This window comes from Scyliorhinus torazame, chromosome 10 (genome assembly GCF_047496885.1).
Source record: "Scyliorhinus torazame isolate Kashiwa2021f chromosome 10, sScyTor2.1, whole genome shotgun sequence".
In the NCBI taxonomy this organism is placed as follows: domain Eukaryota; kingdom Metazoa; phylum Chordata; class Chondrichthyes; order Carcharhiniformes; family Scyliorhinidae; genus Scyliorhinus; species Scyliorhinus torazame.
The window spans coordinates 163,290,892-163,316,267 of NC_092716.1; the positions used below are offsets into that span (position 1 = coordinate 163,290,892).

A 25,376-nucleotide genomic window follows, 5' to 3' on the forward strand; every position below is an offset into this window, starting at 1 on the left:
CGGCAGTTATGTGGCGCCGGCTGCGTCATGTATGCGGCGCCGCCTTTACACGGCGCCAAGGCCTGGCGCGTGTAAATGACGCGGCGCCGCTCCTAGCCCATTTTCGGGCCCTGAATCGGTCGGGATAGGGGCCGTTTCACGCCGTCGTGAACCTCGACGGCGTTCACGACGGTGCAAACACTCTGTCTCCATTTCAGAGAATCGCGCCCCCTGTTTGAGAAGAAGCTGAGACAATATATGTAATTAACTAAAACAAAACAATGGACTAATTCTTATTTCATTATTGACAAATTATAGACCAGTTGGCTAGTTTTCCAACATTTGGCTAAGGAGGGCTTTCAAATTGTAAGATATAAAAAAGGCTCCTGAGAAGCAATTTTGGACGGGCAGAGACAGAGAGACAGGGAAAGGCAGAGATGGATATGGGTAGCGAGAGGGAGAGAGATGCTTTTGGGAGGCAGAGGCAAAGAAGAGGAGAAGTGGGAAGAGTATGATATTTATGGAGAGGTGCTCTGAGCAGCTTTCGATGTTCTTCGTGGTTGTCACTTCATGACTTGATCTGAGAAGGGTGGTGAGAAGTCTGTTCAATTGTGAAAGTTAAGGGCCGGGATTCTCCGAAATCCCGGCCAAGTGTTGATCCGGCATCAAAATCGGCGCGAGCGACGCCGGCGTCAACGGGCCTCCAGGCCCAGGCATTCACTCCTTCCTAGGGGGCTAGAACGGCGCCGGAGTGCTGTGCGCTGCTCCGACTCCGAAATCCAGCCCGCCACGGCTGGCGTGGGTCTGCGCATGTGTGCTACGGCCAGCGCAGCTCCGCGCATGCGCGCACTGCGGCCGGCGCAGGTCCATGCATGCGTGCCACAGCCGTCTCCGCGCCGGCCCGCGGGCAACACACTAAATGGGCCCGGCGCGGAGGAACGTAGGCCCCCCCGGAATGAGCCCGCCCACCGATCAGTTTCCCCCGATCGTGGACCTGGCCACCTTGGAGGCCCCCCCCGATACGGCTCCCCCCCCCCCCCCCCCCCCCCCGATACGGCCCCCCCCCCCAGGACGGCCCCCCCAACCAGAACGCAGAGATCCCGCCGGGTAGGACCAGGCATGAATGACGCCGGCGGGACTCGGCGGGCACTCGGCCCGTCGAGCACAGGGAATCGCCGGAGGGGCCGCTTTCAACGGCATCTGACTGGCGCTGTGGCGCCGGCGCGATTACCGCTGATTCTCCGGTCGCCGGAGAATCGGCGGCCCAGCATCGGAGCGGCATGGCCAGATTTGCGCCCCCCCCCCCCCCCCCCCCCCGCCGATTCTCCGACCTGGCGCGGGATCAGAGAATCCTGGCCAAGATTTGTCATTTTATTGTTAATTACTGCTGATTGCTATTAGCTGATACTTTGCTTTCTATCTTTCTGACCTGTTACTTTTCTAATGTTTAATAAACTTTCTGAATTCATCATTTAAACTGTTCTTTCTAGCCATATGGTTAAGTCTCTGGAACATTCTGAGTTATGATTGGGGGGAGGTCATTGCAAACAAGTGAACCACATAAATTATAGTTGAATCAAATAAAACAAACTTATGCATTGTTGTTCCCACAGTCTACTGGGTAATAGGCATGGCTTCTTCACATAATGATGAGCTGGGAGATATGAATTGTCTCCCACCCTGAAACACAATTCTGAGTCACATACTAAAAGTTTGAATAATAATAGAGTAGATGTATTGCTCCCCTATCAGCCTCAGTTAGAAACCACAATGATGGCACAACCATTCTCCAGTGTTCAACTAAATAACCATCAGAAATTCTGGTGCTTGTGGTGCAGTAGATAGCAGGCTCTTGTATCTGATGCATCATTCAAATGTAGTTCCCCATTCACCTTTTTATTTGTCATGTAACAGTTCATTTGATACTTTATTTGAATGCCCTAACCTTCTCTCTAATACCGTAGGTAAGGCTACAGTAGAGACTCTACATCTCCTTTGAAATTTGTGCTGGTGTATTAACAAATGTAATGTAGCTAAGACTTCACACTGGGCACGATTCACCGATCGCGGGACTAAGTGTCCGTGCCGTCGTGAACGCAGTCGGGTTTCACGAGGGCGCGAAACGGGGGCGGGCAGTAGGGATTCTGGCTCCCACAGGGGGCCAGCACGGCGCTGGAGCGGTTCACGCCGCTCCAGCCTTACATCCTGGCGTGGACTGGGGGCGACGCCAACCCGCACATGCGCAGTGGCGAAGCGCCAACTGACGCATACGCGGTAGACTCACGGAACGCTCTGGCCCCGACGCAACATGGTGCGGAGGTTCTGGGGCCGGAAGAGGAACAAAGTAGGCCCAGGGGGGGGGGGGGGGGGGAAGAGGCCGGCCTGCCGATCGGTGAGCCCCGATCGCGGGCCAGACCCCATCAGAGGTCCCCGCACCCCCCCTCCCCCCCCACCCCCCTCCCCCGGTGAAGGAGTGCTTTTCCCTGCCCCACAAGCTGCCCCCGACCATTTGTGCAGAGTTCCCACCGGCAGCGACGAGGGGTGAACAGAGAATCGGTGGCCCGGCCACGAACAGCGGCCCGCGACGCGACGGTGCAAATGGTGCCGATTCTCCGCACCTCGGAGAATCTCACGCCGGCGTCGGGGTGGCGTGGCGCGGTTCGATTCTCCGGCCCGGCGAGGGGCTGGGAGAATCACGCCCACTATATTTTTATGAAATATATATATTTGTATAAGTATGACTACTTCCTAAAATTTTAAACTGGACAATGACCTCTTAAAAGTGATTGATACCATATTTTGGCAGTGGTCTTCAAACAATATCCCCCCTCCCCCCTATCATCTGGAGGAGCCTGCAATATTGCATTGTGGAGCTACCATCGTTCCACCTACCAGGCAGCAGCACAGAAAAGAGGCTCTGTCTAGGTTTGAATGCCTGGCCTCTATCTACATTGTTTCTTTTGGAACTTCTGAATCATACCTACAAGACTACGTCATCCCTGTATACCTGCCTCATTGTGGAAGTCAGCCTTACTGGAAAAGTGACTTCCCTGAATAAATACACCATTGGACTTTGATTCTGGACTCTGGACTCATGGGAAACAATAATTCTTTCCCCTGTGGTCTTTGCCCTGTAAATCTTTCCTTCGCTATCCTTTTAATATATGAATGCACGGAGCGGGGTGGGGGTGAGGGGAAGTCGCAACATCCCCCTCCTGCATTTTGAGTGTGTGAATAAACTAACCCTCAAAGCTTAATCTATCTCAAGTTTGCTATGAGCATTGGTTATTAATAAAAATTCGATCACACTGAAACTGAGATGTTGGGAAATATGCCACCGCTTATAAAGGGGGAAATCAAAACACTTTTCTGTTCATGGATGGATGGTGAGAGAAGAAATCAGGGCTGTTTAATTTAATCTCCTTCAAATCCATAATAAAAATATTCTAATTTGCACATGAGACAGCCAGGGCGAAATTCTCCCCCAACGGCGCGATGTCCGCCGACTGGCGCCAAACACGGCGCCAATCAGACGGGCATCGCGCCGGCCCAAAGGTGCGGAATGCTCCGCATCTTTGGCGGCCTAGCCCCAACATTGAGGGGCTAGGCCGACGCCGGAGGGATTTCCGCCCCGCCAGCTGGCGGAAATGGCGTTTGTTGCCCCGCCAGCTGGCGCGGAAATGCGGCGCATGCGCGGGAGCGTCAGCGGCCGCTGACAGTTTCCCGGCGCCTGTGCGGGAGTGTCAGCGGCTGCTGTCAGTTTCCCGCGCATGCGCAGTGGGGAGAGTCTCTTCCGTCTCTTCCGCCTCCGCCATGGTGGAGGCCGTGGCGGAGGCGGAAGGGAAAGAGTGCCCCCACGGCACAGGCCCGCCGCGGATCGGTGGGCCCCGATTGCGGGCCAGGCCACCGTGGGGGCACCCCCCGGGGTCAGATCGCCCCGCGCCCCCCCCCAGGACCCCGGAGCCCGCCCACGCCGCCTGGTCCCGCCGGTAAATACGAGGTTTGATTTACGCCAGCGGGACAGGCAATTTCTGGGCGGGACTTCGGCCCATCCGGGCCGGAGAATCCAGCGGGGGGTCCCGCCAACCGGCGCGGCCCGATTCCCGCCCCCGCCCAATCTCCGGTACCGGAGACTTCGGCGGGGGCGGGGGCGGGATTCACGGCGGCCAACGGCCATTCTCCGACCCGGCGGGGGGGAGAATGACGCCCCCAAACTCGGTTACATGTCACTCGTGACATTTAATGCAAAGGAAGAGCATTTGGGAACTCAATATGTTAGCTAATCTCACGCTCCTGCAATCAATTAATTGCTATATGAATATGAGATTCAGGGAAAATGTTCAGGTTCATCCTAATCCTTCACATTGTGGAAACACTCACTGTGGACCAGTTGATGACTGACCCAGCTAAAGCAAATCCAGCTGCATAACAACACAAGTCTGTCAGACTAAAGGACCACATCACCTGGAATTAAGACACAAGAGACCAGGGCAGGGACAGCAACCCAGAGTTGACAGCAAGGAAAAACTCAGCAATTGTTTGCTATTTTTGTGAAAATTGCAGCCCTACTGCAACTTATTTTTCGTTTTGTGAATGAAAAGTTCACGTTCTAAAAATAACATTCAGTCGAAGGCTATAAAAACATGTTTGTGGTCCACATGCAGTCATGTTACTAAGAACAAGAATGAAGAAGAAACAATGGTATCCCACCAGATCTAATGTTTCCAGGTGGATTTCTCCAAGCCACCACAATTCCTGATTGAGACCCAACCAATCCGTAGAGGATGTGCTCATGAGCAAACGTTGAAATGTTTACAAAAAAAAACAATAAAAGTTCAAACTTCTCTAGAACTCACTCATAGGCACAAACTTACATTCCAGATACCACTGGCCCAGCTTTCCATCTGCACTGACAGCTTCAACTTTGTGGTTAATTAAACAGTTCACGTCTAGTGTGATGCATGGGGATTTAAGTCCACAGAAACCACAAACTACTCAACAAGTATTGCAATGGTTATTAATAATTAACAAACAAAAAGAAAATACACGCAATGAGAGAATATCACAACCGATCAAACTTGATAACAGTCTGAAGGGGGTCATTTTAATCTGGCCTTGGGATGGGAATTTGACCGGGTCACACCAGATGCCTGTTCCACATTCTGCTCAGTATGACTTTTCACTGAAGTCAATGGAATTTAAAATCAGTTGGGGTATAAACTGGGTGTCCAATCCAATCCAGTCCACTCTTGCTGGGTGGTTTCAGGTTAAAATAATTCCCTACGTACCTCAAATGATTAGTAAGAGATTTGATATGTGAGGGCAGATTTACCTGGTCCCATGCCCAATTTTGATGGCAGCCCAGTGAAAGGAACTTGCGTAGGGTGGACCACACAGTGTGCAGCCTCCCTTCAGGGTGTGTGTGCCTCCCCACCCAGTTTCCTTTGTGTCTGAGCAAGTCGTATGCCTTGGGGGGAGATTTTGCATGACCAGGAAGATCCACCATATATGAAATGTCCCCAACAAAGGTGTGTTCCTCAGGCAATACCAGGCAATCTCATGCATTTTGGACTTGAAAACAAGCAATCGGGCCTTTCTTCTCTCCCGTCATTGTTGCCCCACCAACAGAGTTTTATCCTACTAGGTCTGTGTTGATTCTAAGCCAGCAGTTTATGTGATACTTAAAAATACTTGAGGAGACTGAATCCACCCATGTATTATTAATAGAAGTTATTAACAATTTCAACAATCTTTGGTAGCAGACTCTCCTGAACATTCAGTCTGAAAGTTCGTGTGGCTTTTATGGTGTAAAACAAACACAACGTCATAGATGCACCTTTAAAAATCTTTCAGGCGAATGGACTATAATTTGGAACAGACCCCACCAGGTCCAAATATTGCCCCCGGAACCACAGCAACATCTATTTAGCAACTGTGCACTGCCACTTACTGAGAAACATGTGTGATAGGAGCCAGTACTGGCTCTCCCTCGATGAAGTCAAGATCATCCGCATAGCTGTTTGCTCTTGACAAGGCTCCACTGCTCGAATCAAGCATCCCAAGGGATTTCTTCACTGTGAGAAATAATTTAAAAAAAGAACAAGCATCAGTCTGATAAAGTATTTCAGAACTCAACATCAGTTAACGCTTCTTCCCCAACAATGTTCTAGCTGTTTCCCTTCCCCTCACCTTAAGGTACTGGTTCACACCAATGTCGATTTTTATGGGCACTGGCAACCCGAGAGTGCCTTTGCCATGCAGTCAATATTCACATCACATTCGAGCTTTGGCAGTAAGTGTCAGCACCCTATTTAATGACAAACCCAATTCCCTTCTGCACGCACCCATTCTATAACTATCCTCCTGACAATCCCCATCGCCATTATTCAAACACGTACACTGAGCAACAGTGATCACCGGGCAGTAGCTAGGAATAAGAGCTGTGGCTAGTTCAGTAAACTGAAGCTGGTGATACAGTTGTTGTCTTTTCCCATTCATGCATCAAGCGAGCTACAACAAATGCATTCATTCACACAGCCTAAAGGCGAGGCAGCCACAAACACTTGTTTTTTACACATTGCTTGTTTGTGTCCGACACAGAAGGATAGTGTGGTACCCTCAATAACGACGCTTAGAGTGTAAACAGTAAAGAAGGCTTTAATAAACTAAGAACTAGACTAGTGCTGAGACGTGTGCTAACTGCTGCACTGCCCACAAGGCGGCCCCTTATATACGGCTCCCAGATGGGTGGAGCCAGAGGCGGAGTTCCCCAGGGTTCCAAGCCCGGTCTTAAAGGGGACATCACCTTACATGATGACAAGGGTACAGTGTTACAGTAACCGTTCATCACAGATAATTTAACATTTTTTTAAAAAACAGCAATAACCAATCCCAGAGATGAAGGCAAAGATTCTTTCCCTATTTAATGGAAGGCTCCTAAAGTTGGTGACCTTTTACTGAGAAAGTTAGCTGTCAGCCAAGTTTGACATCCAACAATGAAGCAAAACTCACCCCTGACTGACCTTATAGGGCTGACCTGAGCAATGAAGCAGGGGATAGAGATTGGAGAGGGCGTCCTGCAGGGGGACTAGCCTACAAGCTATGGTGACGGCACCGTTGCCGTTCTCACCGAAGAAATACACCACAAGCCCGGTGGTGGTGGCTACATTGAAAATTTGGGGGCAGTGGAGACGGCATAGGGGAAAGACGGGAGCCTCGGTGCGGTCCCCGATAAGAAATAACCATAGGTTTGTTCCGGGGAGAATGGATGGGGGATTTGGAGCATGGCAAAGAGCAGGGGTAGCACAATTGAGAGATCTGTTCGTAGATGGGACGTTTGCGAGTCTGGGAGCGCTGACGGAAAAATATGGGTTGCCCCAATGGAATGCATTTCGGTATATGTAACTGAGGGCTTTTGCGAGGCAACAGGTGAGGGAATTCCCACAGCTCCCGACGCAGGAGGTGCAGGATAGAGTGATCTCAGAGACATGGGTGGGGGATGGTAAGGTGTCGGACATATATAGGGAAATGAGGGACGAGGGGGAGACCATGGTAGATGAGCTGAAAGGGAAATGGGAAGAAGAGCTGGGGGAGGAGATTGAGGAGGGGCTGTGGGCTGATGCCCTACATAGGGTAAACTCATCGTCCTCGTGTGCCAGGCTAAGCCTGATACAATTTAAGGTGTTACACAGGGCGCATATGACTGGAGCACGGCTCAGTAAATTTTTTGGAGTAGAGGATAGGTGTGCGAGATGCTCGAGAAGCCCAGTGAATCACACCCACATGTTCTGATCATGCCCGGCACTACATGGGTTTTGGGTGGGGGTGGCAAAGGTGCTTTCGAAGGTGGTGGGGGTCCAGGTCGAATCAAGCTGGGGGTTGGCTATATTTGGGGTTGCAGAAGAGCCGGGAGTGCAGGAGGCGAGAGAGGCTGATGTTTTGGCCTTTGCGTCCCTAGTAGCCCGGTGCAGGATATTGTTAATGTGGAAGGAAGCCAAACCCCCGGGTGTGGAGACCTGGATAAACGACATGGCAGGGTTTATAAAGTTAGAACGGATTAAGTTCGTACTAAGGGGTTCGGCTCAAGGGTTCACCAGGCGGTGGCAACCGTTCGTCGACTACCTCACAGAAAGATAGAGGGAATGGAAAAGAAGAAGACAACAGCAGCAACCCAGGGGGAGGGGGGGGGGGGGGGGAAGGGGGGGAGGGGGGGGAGGAATCGGACGGACTCTCAGGGATGTTATTGTATATGTATAGGCACTTGTTTTAGGTAATGTATATTGGACTGTTGGATTGTATCTTTGGAGAGTATTTATTTTTGACAAGGCAGTTGCCATTTAGTTTGGTTTTTGTTTCTGTTCATATATTATTTATTTATTTGTTTAAAACTGGCCACTGTTATTTATATTGCTTTATTGTTGTTTAAAAGAAACACTATGTACTGTTATGTTTGGCCAAAAAATCTTGAATAAAATATATTTTAAAAGGGGGAAAAAAAAATGAAGCAGGGGATAAGTCTAATTCACCAGCATTAGCTAAAGGAAACACAATGGCTCATTGCACAGGCCTGAAAAAGGATGCCTTCTGGAACCATAGGGAAAGTTATTTAACACTTCACAGTACATAAGCACAACCACCCCACTACAAAACAAAGGGAGGTTAATCAGTCTGGATGCCTAGTGGATGGCCTTGGTTAATTAGAATGTAATTTCCCCGGGTGTGTATAATATGAAATAAATATATATGTATGATATAGCCAGGAGCCGCACGAATCCTCCACACTTCCGAGGGCTAGGCGGGGTGGCGCATGCGCAGAACCACCGCTGTGTTCTGGCATATGCGCAGAACAGCCAACGTGTTTCCTGCACATGCGCAGGGGCTTTTGTCTCCGCGTCAGCCATGGTGGAGCCTTACAGAGGCCGGCGCGGAGGGAAAGAGTCCCCCCATGGCACAGGCCCGCCTGCAGATTGGTGGGCCCCGATCGCGTGCCAGGCCACCGTGGGAGCCTCCCCCGGGGCCGGATCCCCCATGCCCCCTGAGGACTCCACTAGCCGCCCTCCAAGCCAGGTCCCGCCGGGATGGACCATGCCTATTTCACGCTGGCGGGACTGGCAGAAAATGGGTGGCCGCTCGGCCCATCGGGGCCCGGAGGTGCGGCGTGATCACTGCTCCCGCCCGAAAACTGGCACCAGGGAATTCGGCAGCCGGCGTCGGAATGGCGGGCGGGATTCACCCGGCAGGGAGCCGGAGAATCCCGCCCATTATCTCCATATGTATATATTTTACAAGGCAAGGCAAAAGTTCCTAAAGAACCATACCAATTTGGTGAACTGCAGGTTCGAACCCTGTGCTATGCTACTGATTTCTAAGCTGGTCTGTAATGAGGATGGCAGCAATTCACCTTTCTTCCCTCAGGTTAGCGAACAAAATCAATCAAACTGTCCACTCCCAACCTCTATCTTGTGAAATGAAAATGAAATGAAATTAAAATCGCTTATTGTCACGAGTAGGCTTCAATGAAGTTCCTGTGAAAAGCCCCTAGTCGCCACATTCCGGCGCCTGTTCGGGGAGGCTGGTACGGGAATCGAACCGTGCTGCTGGCCTGCATTGGTCTGCTTTAAAAGCCAGCGATTTAGCCCAGTGTGCTAAACCAGCCCGATCCCTGCTCGAAAAGGATAGTGTGTAGATTTTCCGTTTTGGGCTAGATTTCCACTGCTCGTTTTCACAATGGGGGAGAAAGAAAATTGATCCCACGACGTGTGTATGGAAATCAGGTGGACATGCTTGGTTGTTATATTTCTACACCCTTTCACTCTTAGTGCTGAAAACTGAAGGGGAGTACAGATAAAGCGTGGGAGTGCTCTTGTCAATAACACAGGACTGTAGGTGCTAAGGAGATCTACTCTGAATGAGTCATCACCTTAAAAGGGACAAAACCTGACTGCTTCTGCAGCTTCACAAAGCGATTTAGCGACGTTATTATACAGATCAAGCGTGTTGAGGCACCATGAAGACATGCAAAAAGGAAACTCTTTTTACAAAGTATCGGCAGTCAAAGGAAGGCTCAAAATTGTATTCTGTTTCTTGCTTATGGGAAACTGGTACAGAAATAAAATTGGGTCTAAAACATGCTGACCATCACCCATTGTACATCATCACAGAAAGTCAAAATCTATCTTCTTCAGTGGTGGAAAGTACTTTTTCATCCGTTACTTTCTATCAGTCTTGCTCACTTCTATTTTACCATTGACCTTCATGCCTTAAAGAAAAATGCCTTAAAAAAACATGCCACGTGCTTCTTTTCATGAAAATTGATTGGCGAAGAGGGAAAAAATCTGTTCCTACAGCTTCATAAAATTGTTCCATGCACAGGACCACAAGTGTACTGCGTAATATTCTATATCTTCTACAATGTTGAAATCATTCAAATGCTGTCAGTTCGAAGAAACATCAAAGCTATTTGAAATAGAACTTCTGTAACACACAAGGCGGACTTTCCCAGAAATCGGTAAAGACCGATAGCTGGACCACAAGTCGACATGTATAATCATAGAATTTACAGTGCAGAAGGAGGCCGTGTGGCCCATCGAGTCTGCACCGGCTCTTTGAAAGAGCACCCTACCCAAGCCCACACCTCCACCCTATCCCCATAACCCAGTAACACCACCCAACACTAAGGGCAATTTTGGACACTAAGGGCAAATATAGCATGGCCAATCCACCTAACCTGCACATCTTTGGACTGTGGGAGGAAACCGGAGCACCCGGAGGAAACCCACGCACACACGGGGAGGATGTGCAGACTCCGCACAGACAGTGACCCAAGCTGGGAATCGAACCTGGGACCCTGGAGCTGTGAAGCAATTGTGTTAACCACTATGCTACCGTGCTGCCCTAAAATGTTCCACAATGATAAGATAATGTTCCATATCTTCACAATGCTAAATTATTCAAAGACAGTCAGTTCTTAGAAATGTCCAGTGCTATTTGGACATAGAACGTCTGTAACACACAGGACTGAATTTTCCCAGAAATCGGTAAAGGCTGATAGCAGGTTTAAGCAACCAACAGCAATGGTGGCTTCCTCTACCATATACTCTCACATTGAGAAAAAAAAAGTAAAGGGGGGTTCCATGACGCATGGCCTCTGATTTTCCCACCCCAGCCTGCTAGAAACTTAAGGGCGAAATTCTCTGCCATCGGGATTCTCCGTTTTACCGGCAGCCTGGGGGTTTCCCGACAGCGTGGGGCTGCCCCACAATGGGAAACCCCATTGACCAGCCGGTAAAACAGAGAATCCCAATGGCATGTTTTGGTGCAGCGGGATGGAGCAACCCTCCCTCGAGGATTGGGGTGCAAATGAATTCATCCTGGAACTCCGCCTCCCCCTCCCCTCGGGCACTGCCACCTGGCGCCCAATTTGACTGTTCTCACCCGACTTTCCACTTCTGTCACTGAATTCACCCGACAGCGAAAAATCCCAGCCACACTGTACATTTAATTGTGAGTGTCTTTCAAATGCCTGCTCTTTCCCCTCCCATGAAAATAGCACCAACTGGGTCCCAGATATTGGTCTTTCGTTATTTCAATGTAACACTACTGAGCATATTTACAGGAATAAAACAAAGAATCTCAAAATCATTTACACCATGCGCGCACTCAGAATAACCACCTGACTGGGTCTTTGCATTACCCTTAATCAAATACAGAGTACACAATCTGACCCGAGAGCAAGGTTAAGTGACACAACTAATTCTCTTTTTTATGCCACCTTCATGAATTCCTTTCAACAAGGTCAGGGTCAGTCTCATTGTGCACGGCTTTCCAATTCCAGCTTGCAACTTCATTTAAGGCACAACTGTGTTAAATTTTCTAAGCCACAGTGGCTGAGAATTTGTGCTCCCAGGCATCCTCACCTTGCGAACAGATGATTCAGAGATTACGTCTGTAGTAAAATGGAGGCAGAGTTGCATCCCGTGATGTAATGTTTGTCTAGTTCAGTATACATTTTTACTAGGTAACAAAATACATTGATAAAAGAAGTGATCGTAAACTTCCTGCATATACTAAGAGATCTCAGACTCACAGGAGATGTGGTTTTACAATGAACAATATACCCATTTCACACACAATGGCCCCAGTATAAACAGAAGATGAGATAGTAGAAGGGGAATGTGTTTGCAGGTGGTGGTGGGGTTGTGGGTGGGGTGAGGGAGGGGGAGGGGGGGGGGGCGGGGGAGCTGGGAGGCAGGATGAGGAACCGGAAAATGTTGGGAACGTGTCAAATTTAGTGGCAGCTGAGGACCTCATTATCACTTTCCTACCTTGCTTCCAGATTGATAGGCTAGCCAGCTAATAGGCAGGAAATCCAATGAACAGAGGAATTAGGAACAGAAGGAGACAATTCAGCTTTTGAGCCTGCTCTGCCATTCATCAAATCATGGCTGATCTCTTCCTGGTCTCAAATCCACCAAACTATCTGTTCCCCATATCCCTTTAAACTGTTTTTTAAAAATCAGAAATATATCTATCTCCTTTTTGAAACCATTTAATGACTCAGAATTCCACTGCATTATGGGGTAACAAGTTTCACAAATACACCACACACTGCGAGAAGTAGTTCCTCCTTATCTCAGTTCTAAATCTACAGCCTCTCAACCTATATCTGCGACCTCTCGTTCTAGATTGCCCAATAAGGCGAAACATTTAGTCTACGTTTACTTTATCAATCCCTTTTGGTTTCTTATACACCTCGATCAGGTCCCCTCTCATCCTTCTAAACTCCAGCGAGTTTATGCCCAACCTGTTAAATCTCTCCTCATATGTTAACCCTCTCAGTAAACTTGCTCAGAATATAAAAACAGATAGTAAAAGTTTCTACAAATATATAAAACAATAAAAGAGTGGCTAAGGTAAATATTGGTCCTTTAGAGGATGAAAAGGGAGATTTAATAATGGGAGATGAGGAAATGGCTGAGGAACTGAACAGGTTTTTTGGGTCGGTCTTCACAGTGGAAGACACAAATAACATGCCAATGACTGATAGAAATGAGGCTATGACAGGTGAGGACCTTGAGTGGATTGTTATCACTAAGGAGGTAGTGATGGGCAAGCTAATGGGGATAAGGTAGACAAGTCTCCTGGCCCTGATGGAATGCATCCCAGAGTGCTAAAAGAGATGGCTAGTGAAATTGCAAATGCACTAGTGATAATTTACCAAAATTCACGAGACTCTGGGATGATCCTGGCGGATTGGAAATTAGCAAATGTGACACCACTGTTTAAAAAAGGAGGTAGGCAGAAAGCGGGTAATTATAGGGCAGTGAGCTTAACTTTGGTAGTAGGGAAGATGCTGGAATCTATCATCAAGGAAGAAATAGCGAGGCATCTGGATGGAAATTGTCACATTGGGCAGACGCAGCATGCGTTCATAAAGGGCAGGTCGTGCCTAACTAATTTAGTGGAATTGTTTGAGGACATTACCAGTGCGGTAGATAACGGGGAGCCAATGGATGTGGTATATCTGGATTTCCAGAAAGCTTTTGACAAGTTGCCACACAAAAGGTTGCTGCATAAGATAAAAATGCATGGCATTAAGGGGAAAGTAGTTGCTGGATAGAGGATTGGTTAATTAATAGAAAGCAAAGAGTGGGGATTAATGGGTGTTTATCTGGTTGGCAATCAGTAGCTAGTGGTGTCCCTCAGGGATCAGTGTTGGCCCACAATTGTTCACAATTTACAGAGCTGATTTGGAGTTGGGGACCAAGAGCAATGTGTCCAAGTTTGCAGACGACACTAAGATGAGTGGTAAAGCAAAAAGTGCAGAGGATACTGGAAGTCTGCAGAGGGATTTGGATAGGCTAAGTGAATGGGCTAGGGTCTGGCAGATGGAATACAATGTTGCCAAATGTGAGGTTATCCATTTTGGTAGGAATAACAGCAAAAAGGATTATTATTTAAATGATAAAATATTAAAACATGCTGCTGTGCAGAGAGACCTGGGTGTGCTAGTGCATGGGTCACAAAAAATTGGTTTACAGGTGCAACAGGTGATTAAGAAGGCGAATGGAATTTTGTCCTTCATTGCTAGAGGGATAGAGTTTAAGACAAGGGAGTTTATGCTGCAATTATATAAGGTGTTAGTGAGGCCACACCTGGAGTATTGCGTTCAGCTTTGGTCTCCTTACTTGAGAAAGGACATACTGGCACTGGAGGGTGTGCAGAGGAGATTCACTAGGTTAATCCCAGAGCTAAAGGGGTTGGATTATGAGGAGAGGTTGAGTAGACTGGGACTGTACTCGTTGGAATTTAGAAGGATGAGGGGGGGATCGTATGCAAAATTATGAAGGGAATAGATAGGATAGGTGCGGGCAGGTTGTTTCCACTGGTGGGTGAAAGCAGAACTAGGGGGCATAGCCTCAAAATAAGGGGAAGTAGATTTAGGACTGAGTTTAGGAGGAACTTCTTCACCCAAAGGATTGTGAATCTATGGAATTCCTTGCCCAGTGAAACAGTAGAGGCTCCTTCATTAAATGTTTTTAAGATAAAGATAGATAGTTTTTTGAAGAATAAAGGGATTAAGGGTTATGGTGTTCGGGCTGGAAAGTGGAGCTGAGCCCACAAAAGATCAGCCATGATCTCATTGAATGTCAGAGCAGGCTCGAGGGGCCAGATGGCCTACTCCTGCTCCTAGTTCTTACGTTCTTATGTTCTCTCATCCCCGAAAGTAATCTGATGAATCTCCTCTGAACTGCCTCCAATTCCACCACAACCTTCCTCAAATAAGGAGACCAAAGCTGGACACAATGCTCCAGATGTGGTCTCACCAACACCCGATACAATTGCAACTACATTTCTCTACTTTTATACTCCAGTCCTTTAATAATAATAATAATATTATTATTACTTTTATACTCGTCCTTTTGCAATAAAAGCTAACATTCCATTTGCCTTTTTAATTATGTGTTGTACCTGCATACCGTCTTTTTTGCCATTCATGAGCAAAGACACCCAGATCCCTCTGCCCAGATGCATTTTGAAACTGTTTTCCATTTAGATAATAATTTTCCTTTCTATTTTTTTCAGCCCAAATGGATAACCTCACACTTATCTACATTAAACTCCTTCTGTCAAATTTTGTATCAATCTCCAAGCCTATCTATATCCGTCTGAAAATCTTTATCTCCTCTCACTGCCTGCTTTCCCCCCTATTTTAGTATCATCAGCAAATTTTTCTATGTTACACTCTGTCCCTGCTTGCAGTTCATTTATATAGATTGTGACCCCTGCGGCACCCCCACTAGTTACAGTTCGCCAGCCAGAGTAGGACCCATTTAATCCGACCCTCTTGTTTCATTCAGTCAGGCAATCCTCAATCCAATCTTGTACTCTACCCCCAATCCCCACAGCCAGGGACTATTGTGAATGGTTTCCAAGGTCCTCGATCCATTGTAGGTTGGGTGAGGTACACTGAGGCCCAATGTTGGTTGGACGAGCAATTGAGCAGGAGGGTAAACAGGAAAGGATTGTGGAGTTGCTGAGCGAGTTGGCTTATCGTGGAAGAATTACTTGAGGTGCTGTGGGAGGAGGGGGAAAACATTATTCCTCCTCCTGGTCCTACAGCAATGCTCCAAGAAGCACTTACCTGCTGGATTCAACTACTCCCCTCTTCCTTTACCTGCCAAGTTTCCCGTACGCTGGGAAACCTCACCGGCCAATGCTAAATTCAAGTTAATCTATTTTATTTCAAATGTGTAAAAAACAATAACATCTGCTTTAGCACAATCCATAACCTCACAGCCAACAATTTGTACAATATTTCACCTTTTACCTCCTACGCGATGAGCAGTTCCTCAAACATTGTCATGAACAGCCCCCACGGTGTCGCAAAGCCCTTTTCCGACCCTGTCAACTCAATTTTAATCTTTTCCAACCAAAGAAAGTCGTAGAGGTCAGGCCACCATCCCCGGCGGCGTATATGACCTCCAATTTAACATGATCCTTCACCAGTCAATTAGAAAGGCAAAGGACGCAACATCGGCCCTGTTTCCCCTCCGGCAGCTCTGACATTTCCGATACCCAAAAGATCGTCACCATTGGGTCGTTCAGAGTTTTAGATAATGTCCCAAACTCTCTGCAGCTTCTCGCAACCCCAGAACATGTGTGCATAATGTGCCAGCCTTTGCCCACACTTCTCGCACTCACGGCTGTGGTGTTCTTTGTGATTCTTGTTCTCAGGATGGATGTTGTAGTGTTCACAATAGAAGCTAAGTTCATTAACAAAGCTAACATTTATTGACACTACTTATTAAAGCTTGACCACTTACTCATATAGTAAACAATAATCTATAATCTACACTCAACTACACTAGTCTCAACACTCTATCTATAACTGTCCTGAGCTCTCTATCACTGCTCTCTCTCTCTCCTCTCCATCTCTCTCCCAGAATCCGTGGGAGCAATTCTCCCATCGGGAGTCTAAGTGCCGATGCCGGAGTGAAAACCGGAGTGTTTCACTCCAGCGTCGGAGCCCGCTCCCAGCCCCCTATTCTCCCGTCCCCGGGGGGCTAGGAGTGGCATTGCATCATTTACGCGCGCTGGGCCTTGGCGCCGTGTAAAAGCGGCGCCGCATAAATGACGCGGCCGATGCCGCGTAAATGACGTCACCCGTGCATGCGCGGTTGCCGTCCTCCCCGACGAGGCCGCCCCGCAAGAAGATGTCGGATTGATCTTGCGGGGCGGGGGAGAGACGGAGATCCTCCTTCAGAGAGGCTGGCCCCATTTAAGGCCCCCCACCCCCCCCCGGTGCCGGAAACCCCCTCACCCCCCCACAGGCCACACCCCAGCGTTCCTGCGCTGTTCCCGCTGGCAGCGACCAGGTGTGGACGGCGGCTGGTGGGAATCTTTTAAAAAATATATTTATTAAAGTTTTTTAACACAATTTTTCACCTTACAAATAACCCACCCCCGTAACAAAATAACAAGAAATCGCACAGAGCAAGATATACACATGGTAAAATGATATGTTTACATAGCTTTGTACACTGGCTCTCTCCCGCACGTGCCAGTTTCCCCAACCCTTCATGTTATCTCTTGCTCATCCAGCCTCCCAGGAATTCCCCCATTCCCCCCCCCCGCTCCCCCCTTACAGGACGACCCCCCCCCCCCCCCCCCCCCCCCCCCCCCCCCCCCCCCCCCCCCCCCCAACACCCCCAGGTTGCTGCTGCTTGTTGAACGACCTTCCTCTAACGCTCCGCGAGATAGTCTAGGAACGGTTGCCACCGCCTGTAGAACCCCTGCACAGACCCTCTCAAGGCAAACTTAATCCTCTCCAGCTTTATGAACCCAGCCATGTTGTTTATCCAGGCCTCCACGCTGGGGGGCTTCGCCTCCTTCCACATTAGCAAGATCCTTCGCCGGGCTACGAGGGACGCAAAGGCCAGAATGCCGGCCTCTTTCGCCTCCTGCACTCCCGGCTCGTCCACTGCTCCAAATATTGCTAGCCCCCAGCTTGGCTTGACCCGGACTTTCACCACCTGAGATATTGCTCCTGCCACTCCTCTCCAGAACCCCTCCAGTGCCGGGCATGACCAAAACATATGGACATGGTTCGCCGGGCTCCCTGAGCACCTTCCACATCTGTCCTCCACCCCAAAGAACCTACACAACCTCGCCCCCCTCAAGTGCGCTCTGTGACCCATCTTAAATTGTATCAGGCTGAGCCTGGCACATGAGGAGGAGGAATTAACCCTACCTAGGGCATCAGCCCACAAACCTTCCTCGATCTCCTCCCCCAGCTCCTCCTCCCATTTACCCTTCAGCTCCTCTACCAGCGCTTCCCCCTCTTCTTTCAACTCCTGGTGTATTGCCGACACCTTGTCCTCCCCGACCCATACACCCGAGATCAACCCTGTCTTGAATTTCTTGTGCCGGGAGCAACGGGAATTCCCTCACCTGTCGCCTCACAAACGCCCTCACCTGCACATATCTAAAGGCATTTCCCGGGGGTATCTCGAACTTCTCCTCCAGTGCCCCTAGGCTCGCAAACATCCTGTCAATGAACAGGTCCCCCATTCTTCTGATCCCCGCCCGATGCCAGCTCTGAAATCCCCCGTCCATCTTCCCCGGGACAAACCGGTGGTTACCCCTGATCGGGGACCACACCGAGGCTCCCATTGCACCCCTGTGCCGTCTCCACTGGCCCCAGATCCTTAGCGGGGCTCGTGGTGTACCTTGTCAGCGAGTGCGGCAGTGGTGCCGTCACCAACGCCCCCAGGCTCGTTCCTTTACAGGACGCCATCTCCATCCTCATCCATGCCGCCCCCTCTCCCTCCATCACCCACTTGCGGATCATCATCACATTTTCTGCCCAGTAGTAGCTCCCTAGGTTTGGCAGCGCCAACCCTCCTCGGTCCCTACTGCGTTCCAGGAACCCTCTCCTTACTCTCGGGGTCTTATTCGCCCACACAAACCCCATAATACTCCTGCCTACTCTCTTAAAAAAGGCCTTAGTGATCGCGATGGGAAGGCACTGAAACACAAACAGAAACCTCGGAAGGACCACCATTTTGACCGACTGCACTCTACCCGCTAGCGAGAGCGGTAACATGACCCATCTTTTGAAGTCCTCCTCCATTTGTTCCACCAACCTCGGCAGATTCAGTTTATGTAGGGCCCCCCCAACTCCTGGCTATCTGGATCCGAAAGCTCCCCTCCGCCTCCTCAGCGGTAGGTCCCCTATCCCTCTTTCTTAGTCCCCTGCCTGTAATGCAAAGAGCTCACTCTTCCCTACATTGAGCTTATAGCCCGAAAACTCCCCAAACTCCCTAAGAGTCTGCATGACCTCCACCATCCCCTCCATTGGATCCGCCATGTACAGCAACAGGTCATTCCGCATAAAGCGACACCCGATGCTCTTCTCCCCCTCGAACCACCCCCCTCCATTTACTAGACTCCCTCAATGACATGGCCACGGGTTCGATCGCCAATGCAAACAACAGTGGGGACAGGGGGCACCCCTGCTTCGTCCCTCGGTACAGCCGAATGTACTCCGACCTCCGCCAGTTCGTTACTACACTCGCCACCGGCGCTCTGTAAAGGAGCTTAACCCAGCTAATAAACCCTCCCCGAACCAAACCTATGCAGCACCTCCCAGAGGTACTCCCACTCTACTCAGTCAAAGGCCTTCTCCTAGCTGCCACCATCTCCGCCTCTCCCTCCTCCATTATCACGTTTAAGAGACGCCGCACATTAGTGTTTAATTGCCTGCCCTTTACGAATCCCGTCTGGTCCTCGTGGATCACCCCCGGGACACAGTCCTCGATCCTCGCGGCCAGCACTTTTGCCAGCAATTTAGCATCCACATTGAGGAGCGAGATCGGCCTGTACGATCCACATTGCAGTGGGTCCTTGTCTCGCTTTAGGATCAAAGAAATCGTCGCTTCCGACATTGTCAGGGGCGGGGTCCCCTCCTCTCTTGCCTCGTTAAAGGTCCACACTAGTAGCAAGGCCAACAGGTCTACGTACTTCCAGTAGAATTCCACCGGGAACCCGTCCGGTCCCGGGGTCTTCCCCGCCTGCATACTCCCCAAACCCTTGCTCAGCTCCTCCAACCCAATTGGTGCCCCCAAACCAGCCACCTCTTGCTCCTCCACCCTTGGGAATCTCAGTTGGTCTAGGAATCTGCCTACCCTGTGGTCAACAGGTCAAACTCTATCTGGAGCCGTCGTCTTTCCCCAAGTAATCTCTCCTCCGGGGCCTCTGCGTATCTCCTGTCCACTCTCAAGATCTCCCCACTAACATCTCCTTTTCCATGCTCTCTGTCCTCTCCCTATGAGCCCTGATGGAGATTAGCTCTCCCCTGATCACCGCCTTCAACGCCTCCCATACCACCTCCATCCGCACCTCCCCGTTGTCCTTTGGCCTCCAAGTACCTTTCGATGCACCCCCTCACCTTCCCACTCACCACCTCATCTGCCAGCAGTCCCACATCCAGCCGCCACAGCGGGCGTTGGTCCCTCTCCTCTCCCAGCTCCAGTTTCACCCAGTGCGGGGCGTGATCCGAAACGGCTATGGCCGAATACTCCGTCCCTCCACCCTCGGGATGAGCGCCCTGCCCAGGACAAAAAAATCTATCCGGGAGTAGGCTTTGTGCACATGGGAGAAAAAAGAAAATTCCCTGGCCTGCGGCCTTGCAAACCTCCATGGGTCCACTCCCCCCATCTGATCCATAAACCCCCTAAGTACCTTGGCCGCCGCCGGCTTCTTTCCAGTCCTTGATCTGGAGCGGTCCAGTGCTGAGTCCAACACTGTATTGAAGTCCCCTCCCATTATCAGGCCTCCTACCTCCAGGTCCGGAATGCGCCCCAACATGCGCTTCATGAATCCAGCATCATCCCAGTTCGGGGCGTATACATTTACCAACACCACCCACGTCCCTTGCAACCTACCGCTCACCATCACATATCGCCCTCCATTATCCACTACGATAGTCTTGGCCTCAAATGACACCCGCTTCCCACCAATATTGCCACCCCTCTCTTCTTTGCGTCCAGTCTCGAGTGGAATACCTGTCCTACCCATCCTTTCTTAACCTGACCTTGTCCGCCACCTTCAGATGTGTCCTCTTGGAGCATGACCACGTCTGCCTTCAGTCCCTTTAAGTGCGCGAACACTCGGGCCCTCTTCACCGGCCCGTTCAGGCCCCTCACGTTCCACGTTATCAGCCGGATTGGAGGGGCTCTGACCCCACGCCGACTAGCCAATCTCCTTTTCTAGGCCAATCCCGTGTCCGCGCCTCCCTCACCCTCCAGTCCCCCAGCCGGGGGACCCCCGCCCCGACCACCTCGTCTGTGTCCCATTCCCTTTCGGCCAGTGCAGCAGCAACTCTTTCCACCCCCCTCCCCCTCCCCCCCGCTAGATCCCTGTCTAGCTTTTTTGCTCCCCCCATATCACTCCCGTACGTCAGCTGACACCTGCTGACCCCGGCTTCCCCCGCCGTCCCATTGACCTCCCATTGATGCTGGATTCATGAAGCGCATGTTGGGGCGCATTCCGGACCTGGAGGTAGGAGGCCTGATAATGGGAGGGGGACTTCAATACAGTGCTGGACCCAGCACTGGACCGCTCCAGATCAAGGACTGGAAAGAGGCCGGCCGGTGTCCCAATCAGTATGCGTTCCTTCGTTCCCCTTCCCGCCTTTCTTCCCTCGCGTGGGAAAAACCCCGCGCTTTCCAAAGCCTGCCCCACCCCCCTCTGGCGCAGCTCCTGTCGCGGGCCTTGTCTCTCTCCCCAACCCATGTAACATTTGCTGCGCGTTATTGACCCCCTATATGCAACAACCATCACACATCAAACCTCAAACATCCCCCCCCACCCTCACAAACCCTCAGTTAGAGTCCAACTTTTTGGTTTGTATGAAGGTCCACGCCTCTTCAGGCGTTTCAAAATAATAGTGTTGGTCCTCGTATGTGACCCACAGTCGCGCTGGCTGCAGCATTCCGAATTTCATTCCTTTCCGGTGCAACACCGCTTTGGCCTGGTTGAAACCCGTTCTCCGCTTTGCAACCTCCGTACTCCAGTCCGGGTATATTCGGATCTCTGCATTGTCCCACTTACTGCTCCGCTCCTTCTTGGCCCATTTCAGGACCCTCTCTCTGTCCGTGAACCGGTGGAACCTCACCACCATCGCCCTTGGCGGCTCATTTGCCTTGGGCCTCCTCGCCAGCACCCGGTGTGCCCCGTCCAGCTCCAGCGACCTCGAAGGGGGCCTCCGCACCCATCATCGCCCCGAGCATCGTGCTCGCGTATGCCCCGGCATTAGCCCCCTCCACTCCTTCAGGGAGACCCAGGATCCGCAGATTCTTTCTCCTCGACCTGTTCTCCAGGTCTTCGAGTCTTCCCGCCCACCTCTTGTGTAGCGCCTCGTGCTGCTCCACTCTCACCGCCAGGCCCAAGATCTCGTCCTCATTCTCACTGACTCTTTTCTGTACCTCCTGGATCTTTACTTCGTGGGCCTTCTGGGTCATCCCTAGTCCTTCAATTGCCGACAGCATAGGAGGCAGCATCTCCTTGCGCAGCTCCTTGAAGCAGCGCTTGATGAACTCCTGCAGCTCCAGCCCGCAATCCGCTTTGTCCCCGGCCGCCGCCATTTTGCTTTTTTACCCTCGCTTCTCCCGCTGCTCCAATGCCACTTTTTTGGCCGTTTCACCTCTGGTCCGGTCCATAAAAGTTGGAGGGGGACCTCTCTCTTCCCTTCCCCACGGGTTGTCTTCGAAAAAAATTCCGTTGGGGCTCCTCTAACAAGCCCGAAAGTCCGTAATAGCGGGAGCTGCCGTATCGTGCGGCTTAGCTCCGCATAGCCGCAACCGGAAGTCCTGGTGGGAATCTGTCGTGTTGGGCAGGCCGCTTGGCTCATCCGGGCCGGAGAATCGCCACTCGCCCGTTGCAAACGGTGAGCAGCGATTCTCCGAGCGGGCCAGCCGTGATTCTCGCCGCGCCGGTTTTGGGGTGGGGAGAATCGCGTGCGGGTGTCGGGGCAGCGTGGCGGGACACGCGCGGCGCCCCGGCGATTCTCCCACCTGGCGTGGGGGGGGGGGGGGGGGGGGGGGGGGGGTATTCCACCCCATGAGTCACTGCTTTATAGAGTTGTATCTAGCTCCATCTAGTGGTTAATTATGATATAACATTAACCCTTTGTCATCTGTACATTTCAAATAATGTTTGCAACGGCCACCCCTTGGAAGAACCCACTCATCCTCGCCATGTACCATATGCACCACCTTGAACTGAATCAAGCTCCTCCTCCTCTCGCAAGAGTAGGTTGAATTCACCTCACTCATCGCCTCAACCACAGTCCCCAGCCTGTTTCCCCTCACCGCCCACTCCTTCTCCCCCCTGCTCCCCCAATCACCCATATATGTCCCCAATCCTACCCTCTCCCGACTCATCCGGGAGCAGCAGTTGCTCCAATAGGGTATACTCCGGCAAACTGGGAAACGCCCTCCACTCCTTTTGCACAAAGTTCCACACCTGTATATATCTAAATTCATTCTCCCTCGGCAACTCAAACCACTCCCACAATTCATCCAGATCTGCAAACTTCCCTTCGAAATACAAATCCTTCATCCTCTTCAGCCCCTCCTCCCTCCACATTTCATACATCCCATCCATCTCCCCCGGCTTAAACCTGTCGTTCCCACACAGTGATGTCAACACCGACATCCCCTCCAACTCAAGGTGTCTCTACAGCTGATTCCGCACTCTAACTGTCGACTGACTATACGACCGGGCTCCCCGTATACTTCCACGGAACTAGTAGCAGCGGAGCCGTGACCAAAGCCCTCAGACTGGATCCCCGACAGGACTCCTCCTCCATCTTGACCCACTCTGCCACCCTCCCCTCCCCCCGAACCACACCATCGCCGCACCTTCTCCACATAAACTCCAAAATCACTGTTTCAAATTTCCAGGAGAAGGTCTTCGGGAGAAAGGTCAGGATCTCAAAATCAAACAAGTACCTTGACAGCACATCCATTTTCACAATCTTCAGGCTCCCTGCCAGTGTCAGGATTAAAATCTCCCTTAATCTCCTCCACCAACTTTGTCAAATTCCACCTGTCCATCGTATCTCATTCCCTCGTCACCTGAATCCTCAAGTACCTGAACCTATCCCGAGCTCCCTTAAATGGCAACATCCCAAGTTGGCCCCCCCCTCCCGCATTCACCAGAAAAACCTCGCTCATCCCGACATTTAACTTATACCCAGCGAAGGCCCCAAACCTCTCCAGTATGGCCATGATCCTACCCATACTCTCCAGTGGGCCCGACACGAACAACAACAGGTCATTCCAGTACAGCGACATCTGGCGCTCCCTTTTTCCCCCTCACAATCCCTTGCCACTCCACAGACCACCTAAGGACCATCGCCAAGGGCTCAATTGCTAGCGAGAACAACAACTGCAACAGCGAACACCCCTGTCTCGTTCCCCTATGCAGCCCAAAACTCCGCGAACTGATCCCATTTGTACATACATAGATCATAGAATTTACAGTGCAGAAGGAGGCCATTCAGCCCATCGGGTCTGCATCAGCCCATGGAAAAATCACCCTATCTAAGCCCACATCTCCACCCTATCCCCGTAACCCAGTAACCCTATCTAACCTTGCTACCGGGGCCTACATTCTCAGATGCACCCATGCCACAAACTTTGAGCCAAACCCAAATCTACCCCAAGATCTCAAATAAATACCTCCATGCCACCAAATCAAAAGCCTCCTCTGCATCCACCCCACTGACGGAGTCAGAGCCACATTTAACGGCCTCCTGATTTTACTGGAGAGCTGCCTGCCCCTTTATGAAACCCATTTGATCCTCCCCTGCCACCATCTTTCCCGACACCAATTTAGCCAGCACTTTCACGTCTATGTTTAACAACAAAATGGGCCTATATGACCTACACTCCAACGGATCCTTCCCCTTCTTCAGGATTAGTGTGATCGATGCCTATGTCAGTGTCTCTGGCATCTCCCCCTTCTCCAAAGCCTCAATAAACATCCCAACAAATGTCGTTCTAACTCTGTCGCAAAATCCTTATAAAGCTCCACCAAAAAGGCATCTGACCCTGGAGCCTTCACCAACTTCACCCCTAATGCTGCCAGTCACCTTCCTCAGCCTCAGAAGCTCCTCCAATGCCTGCGTCCTCTCTTCCTCCAACCTTGGAAACTCCAACCCATCCAGAAACCATCCCATATCTCCTTCCTCTCCACCCGGCTCGGCCCTGTGCAGCTTCTCATAATACCCCCTGAATTTAATTTATCCTCCCTGGCTCAGACACCACCTCGCCATTCTCTGTTCACACTCTTAAGGTTTCCCTGTTGTAGCCTGCCTCCTCAGCTGGTGGGCCAGCATACGGCTCACCTTCTCGCCATATTCATATTGTACTCCCTCGCCTTCCGTAGCCACCCCACAGCCCTTCCCTTTGTCAACCTATCAAACTGTCCCTGCAAAGGGCGGCATATGGTGCAGTGGTTAGCACTGGGACTGCGGCGCTGAGGACCCCGATTCTAATCCCGGCTCTGGGTCACTGTCCATGTGGAGTTTGCACTTTCTCCCCATGTCTGCATGGGCTTCACCCCCACAACCCAAAGATGTGCAGGTTAGGTGGATAAGCCACGCTAAATTGCCCCTCAATTGGAAATAAATAATTGGGTACTCTAAATTTATTTTTTTTAAACTGCCCCTGCAACCTCCTCCTCTTCACTAACAACTCTTTAGTGGGGACCCTCGCGTATCTCCTGTCCACCTCAGCTATCTCGTCCAACTATAGTCCATGCTCCTCCCTCCTCTTTCTGTCCCTGTGCGCCTTGAACAAGATAATCCCTTCCCTTGGGACACCGCC

General features: G+C 50.7%; 1 protein-coding gene across 1 annotated transcript in view; it reads right to left on the bottom strand.

Moving 5' to 3' along the window:
• Nucleotides 1-25,376, bottom strand: part of LOC140431005 (potassium voltage-gated channel subfamily KQT member 1-like) — a 1,144,532-nt gene that overhangs the window by 688,923 nt on the left and 430,233 nt on the right. Inside the window, exon 14 of the mRNA XM_072518896.1 lies at nt 5,930-6,053. Coding sequence (XP_072374997.1) covers nt 5,930-6,053 — 124 coding nt within the window. The remainder of the gene's footprint in view (nt 1-5,929; nt 6,054-25,376) is intronic.